At 29.1% G+C, this 12,884-nt stretch overlaps 1 protein-coding gene across 17 annotated transcripts in view; it reads left to right on the top strand.

Moving 5' to 3' along the window:
- Window positions 1-12,884, top strand: part of PMCA (plasma membrane calcium-transporting ATPase 3) — a 100,008-nt gene that overhangs the window by 45,223 nt on the left and 41,901 nt on the right. For 6 of the 17 annotated variants that reach the window (XM_015318161.2, XM_089169916.1, XM_015318159.2 and 3 more), the window contains 2 exons: window positions 2,227-2,359; window positions 6,617-6,685. The exons of 3 other annotated variants lie outside the window; for them this stretch is intronic. In XM_015318161.2, the coding sequence (XP_015173647.1) occupies window positions 2,227-2,359; window positions 6,617-6,685 (202 nt within the window). Of the gene's footprint in view, window positions 1-2,226; window positions 2,365-6,616; window positions 6,686-10,331; window positions 10,417-12,884 lie in introns of those variants that run through there. 8 more of the 17 variants (XM_015318163.2, XM_015318162.2, XM_015318160.2 and 5 more) reach the window with 4 other exon arrangements.

Below are 12,884 nucleotides of genomic sequence, written 5' to 3'. Positions count from 1 at the left end.
CTCTTTATTTTTTTTTTATGATAATTACGTTAACCTTTGCGTAAAGTAATATTTGCCTAATTCGACGTGCGCGCCGAGAACGATGTTTTAGATAACATTTTACGATTAGTGTAATAATTAATTATAGAAAGTTACGATTGTGATCTATGAACCCTATAAGAAAATAATTGTCACGTGTATTTATATACTTATGTCATAAGTTATACTTCTTTTGCGCGATTGAAAGAAAAGTTAAGGGTTATAAATATGCACGCGCACAAGAATCATACGAATAGAACAATAAAATACGATTGATAAATTTTAATTAAATTAGATTAACTGATTTAAATTTAGTTATATAATTTTTATCAAAATTTAACAGCAATATGTATGTAAGTAATGTTATTATATTATATCTATTCACGATCAATGATATCTATACGTAATATATACGTGCATATATTTTTTAATTTTTGATTATAATTTTAATATGATTTATTTTTCATTGATTTGTAAGAGTAAAATGGAGCCGGTATAAGATATATTCTAACTTAACTTTTTTTAATGGTTAACTTTATGCTTTTGTTGCTTAATACGCGCGCAACAAAAATTTCACTCTCAATGCGCATAAAGAAGTATAACTTTAAAAAACGGATAGAAAAAGTACAAATTAGATAAGAAATATCGATTTTATTTGTTGTTAACTTCTTAACTTTTTTGTAACGATAATTACGCGTTTATTCTTTCTCTCTTATTTAAATGGCCATTTTTTGTTCCTTATCATTAATCCACTATACTATTACTACTACTACTATGACTATGACTACTACTACTGCCTTTTTATTTTTTCGTTCTCCTTTATTTGTTTTTCCGCTTTCGTTTTCTATCTTTCTTTTTCTCTCTTTTTCCTTTCACTCTCTACTCGTCTACTCGTCCTTAAAAATTAACAACTAATACGATGTAATCTTCTTCATCGTCGCATCATCCAAAAAGAGAACACGCATTTCATTTGCTTTTTCTTTCATAATTACGCAAACAAAATAATATACATAAATATATGTACATAATCGTATTGCACCTTTCAACCATTCTCTCGTTCATTGGCTCATCTTTTTAATTATAAAAAAAACATGTTTTTCGCTATCTAATTTAATCCTTTGTAATGTAATTGTAATTATGTATAAAGTTAACTTATAACGAAAAAAAAAATAATTTAAAAGTTTAAATTTTACAAAATAACATTCATTTTAAGAAGTTTACTGTTATCATCCAAGCCTTGTTAGAAATAAATTTAATTCAAGATTTTCAAGATAAAACTATTACTAATTATTAACAAATATTACTTCGTAGACGCTAATATAATAGATTACTAAATATAAAATATTAGATTTCTTCTATGAAATCTATAGAAAGATTTTCTATAGAAATTCCTCTATGTATATTTTAATACATTGCCATAGAAAATAAAAGAATAATAAAAGTTATTTTACGTTTTAAGGGTTGATATTAAGACCCATTTGGTGAATATTATGATCTTTTTAAATATTTAACCATATTTTTTTACATTTCTGCATATAATATTAAGTGCCTAAATTTTTCTACTAACAATGTGAATTTAAATAGAGCCAATGAACGAATAAAACATTTTTTCGCTGCCGGTAAAATAACAAATTATTATAACACAGCAATCATACGAAACATTTCGTCAAAATAACAAATATCATCATAACAGTACCGCCATATCATTCGTTCCGTTTTACGCGAGAGATAACATTTTCAAATATATATATATAATAGTATATTTCCTCACAAAAACTAGACAACATATTATATTAACGTCTAGTAAAGAAAAAATAATTAGGATTATGAGGCTATAAAGAAGCGAGGGGGAAAACAGAACAGGGACCCCGGATTTCGGTGCATTGCGACGAAGGAGCTGCTTCTGTTGGTGTGTGCATCTATGTCCCTCCCTCCCCCCTCTGCTAGCTTCGATAAAAAGATGCATCATCGGCCGTCCTACTACTACTACTACTACTACTATTACTACTACTACCACTGCTACTACTACTACTACTGCTACTACTACTACTACTGCTACTACTAATCTACTACTACTACTTCTACTACTACTACTACTACTAACAAACAAAGCGAGAAACAAGAATCAACAAGTTTTTCCAAAAAAAAACCACCCCTTAACAGGGACCTTGAGTGATGAAGAACTGGTTTAATGTTTTTTAAAAACAGATGGGGCCGCGGCCAGCCGGATGATATCGGTGCTATCAATCTAGGAGACGAGAAATTCGACCCAGACTCGGATAAAAAGCCGCGAGCAGGACAAATACTATGGATCCGTGGTCTAACACGGCTACAGACACAGGTAATTATCCCTATCTCTCTCATTCTCATGTCATCGGTCAATCTTTCTCTCTTTCTCTCTCTCTCTCTCTCTATCTCTATCTCTCTCTCTTTCTCTCTCTAAACTATCTCTCTCTCTCTCTCTCTTTTCTAAATCTCTTACTCTCTTACTTCCTTCCTCTCTTACTCACTTTATCTACCAATCTATATCAACTTTTCTATCAAGATCAATATTTCTTCGAATCCCATCATCGACTTATAACCACAAGAATATATACTATTTAATTTATTAAAATATTTTTTTAATATAAGAGAACCACAAGACAGAAAAAAATAATATATTATATATATATAAAAAGAACAGAGCCCAGAGATATATAATTGCAAGGATTTTATTTATGTACCGCGTTGTCTCTCGCTAAACGAGAACACACGGGATTTATATGTGATATATAATATATTTCATATATTTTCGCGTTACAGCCCTTTTTATTCTAGGAACTTTTTTTAGGAAACCGCGCGTCATCGTCGCCATCACGATATACTTGTCCTTTACATAATATACGTATGTACTTATTTGCAAACCCTCTCCCCCCCCCAAAAAAAAAGAAAACCAACAAATTATTCAAGTACTGGCTAGTTCTTCCAGCGACAGTGTACAAGTCGATATTTCATCATCTTTCTCTTTCTCTCTTTTTTTTTCCTATTTTTTTTTTTTTATTTCACTTTCCTTCTCTCTCTTTTCTTTTCCGTTTAATCTATCTATTATTCTATCTTTCTCAAATTATCATACTCGATTTCGACTATATACTCCATCGAATCCTACCTATCTTTTATAATAAGGTATATCTAATTTAACTAAAAAAAGAAATTAATATAATAAATAATAATAAGAAAAAAAGCGTACCGTCGCGACGAAGATTCTTCGATCTTGAGAAAGATCGATTGGAGAATAATGTTTGTTCACATGAGAGATGTGTGTACGAGATTACGTAAAGAAAATAATAACAACGATACAAAAAATAATAAAAAAATATATATATAAATAATAAACAAAGAAAAATTAGGTAAACAAAAATTTTAGGACGCAAAGTGGAAGGTGACTTAATCGTTCTGAGACAAAGTATCGACTTTGACGGATTTAACGACCGGATAATTAATAAATAATCACGACTGTTGACTGTTAACGTACATGACGTAATTACAAAAAATCACATATTCACTATCATACTCATAATAATATTATCGCGTTTTTATATCTACGTGAACGACGAAAGTTCTTACCATCCGAAGTCACTGGCTAAAATGATAAACGTACATAAGTAGAGCTAGTAGAAAACACCCCCTCCCCAACCCCCAACCCTTGTACCCTCTTATTTTGTTTATTTTCTAGCGTGCTAGTCCTTTACAAAAAAAAAGAGCCAGCCTGACGACAGTTTCCCAGTTAATAATTTTAATTTCCCATTCCATGTCGCCCACATTTCTAATGTGCAACAGATTTTGTTTATGTCAAAACGGATATGAGAAAGGTAGTACTAATTTACATATATTTAACATAAGTTTACAATTTTTATTATTACTATTAATACTATTACTACTGCTCTACTACATGGTAATATTTATAAACAAAAAAAAAGAAAATATTGTATATGCGTGACATGAACTCGATCGTCTTGGCGTTTCGGGGATTCGTATATCATCGAGTCGGAATTACAGAATAAACAAAATAATAATGATATAACAAACAAACAAACATTCAACCCTTTAAAAACTTTGTTATGATCTACCAAAAACGTATGTTTATTACTATTACCGTCACCACTTTTCATCTTCATCATAATCATCATTATTATTAACCCTCCGTCGACAAAATGGTTTTTTTCAATGATATCGTTCTTTAAAAAAGAAGGAAAAAATTTTACTACTACTTTTTAATGTTTTTAGAATATTGCCTAATAATTTATTACGTTATTGTTTATATAAATTTTGATTTAAAATAAAAATAATGATTGGAATACGATGTCTGTGGGTCCCAATAAGTGGGTCCCACGTTGTCGATGAAGGGTTATTATTTTATTATTTAATAATAACAATTTATTATTATTATTCCACAATACCCCCTTGAAACGTTATTATCAAATCCAGTGAAGCCCTTCACCCAAATCCAGCCCTTTGAATAACCTGCGATTTAAAGCAGCTTGCTTTTCGGGTAACGTCGTAAAACAATTTTCATCGATTAAAAAGCTACAAATTTAGCAATGGTCCACGCAGTCCTCGGCTAGAACTATTTTTTATATTTATATTTATATTTCTCTCTCTCTCTCTTCTTTCTCTTTCTCTTACTCTCATTCTCTCTCTTTCTTATTTTCTTTTTATATAATCTATCTTTATCTATATATCTATATATGTTTCTATACATAATCTATTTTTATCTTTTTCTCTTTCTCTCTTTGTCTTAGCAATCAAATCTAGATAAACTTTGAGAAGAGAAGATATCGCGAAACGTTCATTTTCATTGAAATCATTTTTGATTAGTATTAATCATCGTTATATTTTTATACGTAGAAAAGAAGAAAGAAAAAGAACGTTTTTCAAAGATTCTTTTTTTCTCTTTGTGTAATATATATATACATATATACTTTATATATACGTTTTTATATATACTATATACATATATATTTAATTTTTTTTTCCATTTATATTTCTAATCTATCTAATGAATTTAAATCGCGATTTCTCCTATCTCCATTAATCTTCCTGCTGGTATTATTTCTTTCTTTATATCTCTAAGTGTTTTTTCACATAAATTTTGATCTTACTCTCTTTTTCTTACCCTCATTAAACTAAAATTCTCCTCCCTTTTTTTTTCTCTTTCCCATTCTCTTCGCCATTCTCTCTTTCACGATTCTTGCGATGTATATATGTTACTGTTTAAGTGTTTTATTTTATTATTTTATAGAATAACTTGATATTGTATAAAATAATTAAATGTTTTAAGAAAAGCATATAAAAATAATTTTATTGTATACTTAAACTAGTTATTTTAGATATATAACTAGGTTATATTTATATTATTTCATAAGAGGCGAATAGTTAAAGCATGAAATTGAAATTTGATCCCAAGTATATAAGATAAATATTTTTAGATTTTGTTTCAATATTTATCTATACCTACGGTGACCATTCCTACTATATTTTAAGACGTGTTATTTTAAATCTTGTAAAAATGAGGTTTTAAAATCTAAAATTGATCTGTTAAAAAATATACAGAATATTGAAAAGTATTAAAATTAATTTATATGAAACTAGTTGAAATATTCTTTTCAAAAGATTTTTAAGTTTTCATAAACATTTGTTTAATTTTTTGGTCTAGTCTTGGTTCAATATATTAGAATGCATTTATTTATTAAAAGATAAATAGGTCTTGTAATATGATTTAATAATTTAATTTTTTATACTGTGTGTATGCTTGTCTAGAAATAATAGTTATCGTACCTATACTTCACTATTGTATAAAATCTGGATAAACTTTTTAAGCGAATATTATTTAATCTCGAGATAGAATTTATTTATTGATTTAAAGGGATTAAATAACACATATCTATTGTTTTTGGATTTATAAGAATACAATATTATAAACAGATATTTAAACAAAATTGAAAAATATTTTTCTTGTACTTGGGATCAAATTTTCATTGCATATTTTAATTGCTTCTAATAAATGCATTTAATAAGTAGTTGAAGTATATAATACTGTCTTATGTTATACTTTAACCGATCTATTTGGATATTTCATGAAAAACCAAGTTATTCTACAGATTAATAAATTGGACATATTAACGGTAACGTATGCATATATACACAATATACTACATTTTCTTTATTCTTGATTACTCACCGCAATTTTTTATACGAGCCTTCAAGAAACTCTCACTGAATAATTTTCTCCGGATGGGAAATTCTACACATGTGTATATATATATCAAAGTTACGAACAAATAATTAAAAAGAAATAAGTTAATTAAAACAAAATAAAAATATACAGCAGCGACCATACTTTTTAGACCATGCAAGGGAATAATGAATCGTAAGAAGGAAGCGAAAAGAAATAAAAAAAGGGATAACGAACCAAGAACAACAACAACAAAATAATTAAAAACCAAAAGAGACAGATAAAAAAAACATGAAAACAAAAAGAAAAACACTATTAAAAAATCGATCACATTTACTTTCTTTAGATAATCATCAATGTAAAACTGTATGTGTGACCTACTTTCAGACGAGCAATAGAACTCTGGTGCAGAATGTATCTGTGACAGGCAGATCTCCCTCTCAGGATTACCATATGGTTAGTTATCGCAAAAAATCCACTCTCCGCACTGTTTGGCCGTCTTGATGATCTGATATTAACCGTTTCTATTTTGCGTATATTACATAATTAATTAATCTGTTATTATTACTATTTATTTTTATTTTTATTTTTATTTTTATTTTTATTTTCATTTTTATTCTTATTCTTGTTCTTGTTCTTATATTTGTTTTTAATTTTTTTTTTTTTAATTTTTATTTTTGTTTAGTGTTATCCTATAGTTTCACATGATTGTACTTTATTTTTTCTTTATTTATTTGTTTCTATTATTTTCGACATAATTAGATCATTATTATGATCGAATATGAATGGTTCGAAACCTGTGTTCTATCCAGAGGATACCATTTTTTAGTTTTGTTTTTATTTCCTAATTTTCTAATTTTTTGTTTTGTTTCAATTTCTGTTGTTGATTTTTTTGCTTTTCCTCTTTGTATTTTTCTACCTTTTTCTCTCTGTATGTGTATATATATATATGTATGTATGCATACATATATATACATATATTATATGCACATTAAATTCTGTCTTTCTGTGTGCCTTACACACATCCCTTATTATATATATATATATATATATATATTGGATGTTGAATTTGTTTCACACACTAACTGCTTGCGAATCGCGCGGGCCTCGGCTAATTTCGATTCGTGTTATCAATTATTATTATTATTATAATTACTATTATTTTTATTATTTATATTATTTTTATTATTATCATTATCATTATATACATATATATGCGTACGTATATACTGCTTCATTTACATTTTGCAATAATTCAAAAGTGAATTATATGAACGAATACGTGTCAAGTAATTCGTTGCAGTGCTATCGTCGTATATTTTTTTAATATTATTTTATATTAAAATTTTCATTTGAATCACACGTTAAATTTAATTACATGAATCATTTAAGTCTCATTTCTATAATACACGATTTACATTATTTTAGAAATATTTTCAATATTATTATTAATATAATACAAAACTATTGAATTTAATGTAAATTTGTTCATTCGCGTTAACAAGATATTTTATTGAAATAATATTTCATTGTAATCGTGATATTATAAAAAGGAGCATTAAAATGATTTGTGAGGAGGAGCACGCGTTACCTCCGTACAAAATTATATATATATTTTTTTTTGTTTGTTTGTTATTTTCTACCTTTATTTGTTATTTTTTTGTTCTCTTTATATTGATCTTTTTATAAAAGCTTATCGTCGTACACGAGCTACAGCAGTTTCGAGAAGGTTCCGATGAAAGCTGATATATTCATTTTTGCAAGTAAAATTGACGGTCGTTTTGGCTGCTGCCATATGCTTCTCGAACTTTTATCATTTTTTTTTATTTTTTTTTTTTTTTGTGTTTTCATCTTTATTTCCTATCTCCTCGTATTCGTTTCATTCCAATCTGTTCCGTGTTTTATATCATATATGTATACACATACATATTATATATATATATATATATATATATATATATATATATATATATATATATATATTATGTATACAAGGGTGGTAAAAAAGAGATTCGGTATTTAAAGAGTTTATAGTACTCGGAGATGATTAAAAAATATTTAAATGACCACGTGGGTTCTAAAATCAACCCCTTTTTTCTGTAAATTAATTTTTATTATTTGTGAACGTTCGATATCGTAAACGAGTTTTTTGATAACATATTAAATTTATAATATTAAGTAATTGTGCATAAAATGTTCGATTTCGAATTAATACTAATTAGACGTTTCATATTTAATGACCTAATATGTACAAATCATAGATATTCTTCCTCTTCCATTTAAATGCACTTATGAAACCTGCGAATCATAAATTACGGTACATTGTCAAATATTCTTAGAAAACTAATGTATTTTTAGAGAAAATATTTATCTATAAATTTAATATGTTGCAAAATTGAGCGCTAATAAATAATAACAGTTTATTTACGTAATTTATGGTTGATCTTAAGACTCATGTTAATTAGACATTTTAGGCTCATCTTAGTGAATACTATAAACCTTTCAAATATCGTATCACATTTTTTTTTACCACTCTGTATATATTTATATATATTTATATATGCATATATTGATAATTTTAAGTTTATCGATATTCAGTGTCGCACGTGCGCGCGCTCGTGCCAACTTTGTTCGGACATTTTTATTCGTTGATTAATTATTTAATTAATTTGTTGTTTAATCGAACGTTCGCATGTTCGAGATAAAGTTAAGTTTAAATAATATAAAAATAAAAAATGTCCGAATTAAGGAATCACGCGATTCGTGCATCGCCGCCTACGTACGTGTGTCCTGTGTTTTTATTAGACTATCTCTTTCTCTTTCTCTCTTTTTCTCTATCTATCTCTCTTTATCTTAATATTTAAAAGAAAATATTCTTTTAAAATCTGTGTTTCGCTTTCTAGTGAGTAAAACTCATCCATCCTTGTCATTTTCATCAGTCTCGTTTTTTATTCGTCTCATGTATTATTTTTTTCTATCCTTTTTCTAACGATTTTATACCCTTTTCTCTCTCTTTCTCTTTCTCTTTCTTTCTCTTCTGTCTCTCTCTTTCTCTCTTTCTCTTTCTCTTTCGATTTTTCTTTATATATATATATATAACGCAGTGTGGTATTTTGTTGTGACATTAACAGTGGTCGTCGTCGTACGATGTTATATCGATTATAATATATACATTGTATCGATGTGTGTGTATATGCGCGCGCGTGTGTGTGCGTGTGGTTTTTTGTGATACGAAAAAAATACATTGAGGACTGAACTGTGCGTTTGTTGCACGCTCATACTCGAATCGACCAAAAATAATAATTGGATTGAAAGTCGATAGAAAAATGAGCGTTGTCCTTACGTACATCAAGAAGAATAATAATGATAATAAATAAGGAGAAGAAGAAAAAGAAGAAGAAGAAGGAGGAGGAGGAAGAGGAGATAACAATTGAAAAGAATATAACTAATTAAATTTTTTTTTTTATTATTATTATTATATTTTATAAATACTGTTGAAAGTCGTTCTTCAACGGTAGATTTTTTATAAACATCTGTAATTTTTTTTCTTTTTTTTTTTCTTTACGTTTTTTTCTCTACCCCATTTCTCTCTCATTTCGTTCGTTCTTGAGAAAGAGAAATCTTACATTAGTTGCAGTTCAAAGAGACAGATATGTATCCATTTGAAGCTTCTATTTTCTTTTTTTTTAAATTTACCCGTTTGCGATTAATATCAATATACTCATTCATCGTTGATGTCGCTAAGAAAAAACAGGCTTCCCTTTTCAATTTTCAATGATTGTTTTTTTTTTGTTTTATTTTTAAATCGTTGGATAAACGATACTTTTTTTTGTTACACGTTAGAAAAAACATATTATTATTGTCTTCTGGATAAATACTAACGAAGCACGAGCTATGCCTTTTGTCCTTTTTCATCGTGTTTCTTGCGAATTTCTTCTTTTATGGGGTAATTATTGATATTGAAAAATGATTATTGCAAAAATTTTTTAAATTAAAAAAAAAGAAAAAGAATAAAAAAAAGAAAAAAGAAAAATGCAAAGAACGCGTTAGAACGTAGAAAACGATAGAAAGAAGACTGATAGTATGATTTGTGATTTGTTAGCCAGCGGAACCCATTCGAGAGACTGAGGTATAACGAGGCGGCAGTCTTGCCAGCCGCCACACTTATCCTGTCGGAGTACAAACAAGTACGTAGCTATATAACGTAGATCGCCTGCCGTAAATACGTTGTATTATATGAAAGTTTACGTACGCATACACAAACATCGGCGGATCGTCGATTCGCGTACGTACGTGCATCGTCCTTATTCCCAAATATCGTAGTATCATTATACCGTCGTCTTTAGGGCCATTCATTTTCGTCGTTTAATTTGAGACATTTCTAACCTCGTTTTCAAATATATACCCAAACGAGTACTTCAATAGAATTTGTTCTCATATTAAACTCGATAATTTCGTCCTAAAGAATTTCCCCTATTTTAAACCCTTTGAGTATCAATGTTACCTGGAATTTTCGTTTAAACGATTATGGGAAAGGGATGGGTCAGAACAAATCAAATTAAAGTTTGTCGTTATATTTTATGTTACAATGTAGTGGTATAGGCGGTTTAATTTGTCAAATCTTATTTTTTTATCTTTTTTTTTTTTTGAGAAACCAGTGCTGTATGACAGTAAAGTCGACCATGCGAGAATGTGTTATTGTTTGAGATTATAATGCTGTGGTTTTCAATCTTTATAATAACTTCAAATGTTGTTTTGCTAAAAAAATTAATACACAATGTTTCAAAAGAAAAGTTAATTAAAGTCAAATGTCACTTGAAAACAAATGGGGAATCACTGTTATAATGAATAATTGTTAAAAAGCTAGATTAAGTAGGTTATAAATTTAAGTGTTATTATTTAAGGTTATAAACAAAGAGTAATAGATAAAAAATGTTAATTACGAAGTAATTCAAGAAATTGAAGAAAAGAACGAAACAAAGAAAAGATAAAAGAGAGAACAACATATTGCGTTTACTTTTCTTGTAATTTTATATTTGGTAAATTCGTGTATTAAAAACTTGTTGGAACGGCCATATTTGATTATGAAAGGAGTGGTAAATTTTGAATGATACTCAAAGGGTTAAGAGCCATTACCTGTCGAGTTATTGCATTTCTATTAATTATTTTGGATTGACAAATATACGCATTTGGGACGAAGAAGTCGATATCACGACGGAATGTGGCTCGTTTCCATAGGGGTAAACAAAATTTCGAATAAAAAAAAACAATGAAACACGAAGAGCCTTTTTCGTGTGCTCGATTTTCGGAATGCGATGCATCGATACGTCGCCTACGACGTTTCGTCGCGTGGCAATGTGTTTTTTTTTCTTTGTGTAGCGGATGTGGGATGGTCGGTGGGGATAATAAGCCTCTCTGATAATACAAGGAAGAGCCGCCATTACCCGGAAATCCACCGCCCACCCGCGCTTCTTCAGTAGTTTTAGCTGTCTGATATGAGTGTGCTCTGCGTGTTATCCATATTATATATCCAACAACAACAACACAACACAACGACCAACCAACAACTCCAACAAATACGCTCAAGAAAACAAAAGAAATATTACCTTTCAATATACAAACTCGCTACCACGACCATTTTATTCTTTCCTTCCCTGCTAAGATGCAATCTTTTCTCCTTTGATTAATCTTTCTCTCTCTCTTTTTCCTCTCTTTCCCTAATTTTTTTACAATAACATTTTACACGAAGAATATTTGACACGAATAATTTTACCTTATATTCAATCAGTTCCTAACACTTTTCTCTCTCTCTCTCTCTCTCTCTCTCTCTATTTCTCTCTATCTATCTCTGTTTCTTTTGATTTTTTCATTTTAGTGTGTGAGCGTGCGAGAATGTGAACAACGTGCACGGTTTTGCATCGTCCTTTATTAAATTTTTTTCCTTTTTTTTTTTATAATATATTATATTTGGGTGATTGTGTTTTAAGTTTATTCCTCTCGACGTCTAACAGGATCGTACGTTTGTGTGCGAGTGTGTCCATGAATAATTTACGTGTGATTTATCCTCGGTATAACCTGTGCCTCCCCGCTGGCAACCTCTCGATATTGTTTGTATTTCCTTTTGGCAGGTTGATAATACACGATCAGATGTTTCTTTCTTTAAATGATTTTCCTCCAATTGCTTTTTCGCTAATACGATACGGAATGAAGTTGGACTCTCTCTCTCTCTCTCACACTCTTGACAAATTTTCGATATATTCTCTTCGTTATACACATACATATACCACACACATACACACATACACTCCTGCGAACATTTTTTTTTAATATAAGAAAAAGGAATAACTCGTCCCGTTACTATGTTCGATACCCTTATATATATATATATAATATAATATGTGGATATATATGGAAGAAGTGTAAATCATTCGACTATATACAGGGTGTAAGAGGTTTTTTTATACAATCATTATGAGCGTATTCTATTTACGTCGTAATGGTTGATTTTAGGACCCACGACGTTAGTTAGACATTTTTTATTGTCCTCGGTGAGTACTATAAGCCCTTCAAATACCGAACCCCCTTTTTTTTACCCGAACACCCTATATATACATAATAATCATTTTATCTTTTAGAAATACCACACTAGAAAGTA

The sequence above is a fragment of the Polistes dominula genome, unplaced genomic scaffold (genome assembly GCF_049000335.1).
Source record: "Polistes dominula isolate Pdom_NZ unplaced genomic scaffold, Pdom_raw_medaka contig_49, whole genome shotgun sequence".
NCBI lineage: Eukaryota > Metazoa > Arthropoda > Insecta > Hymenoptera > Vespidae > Polistes > Polistes dominula.
The sequence above is the reverse complement of the archived record's forward strand: the minus strand, read 5'-3'. Positions and strand labels throughout refer to the sequence as shown.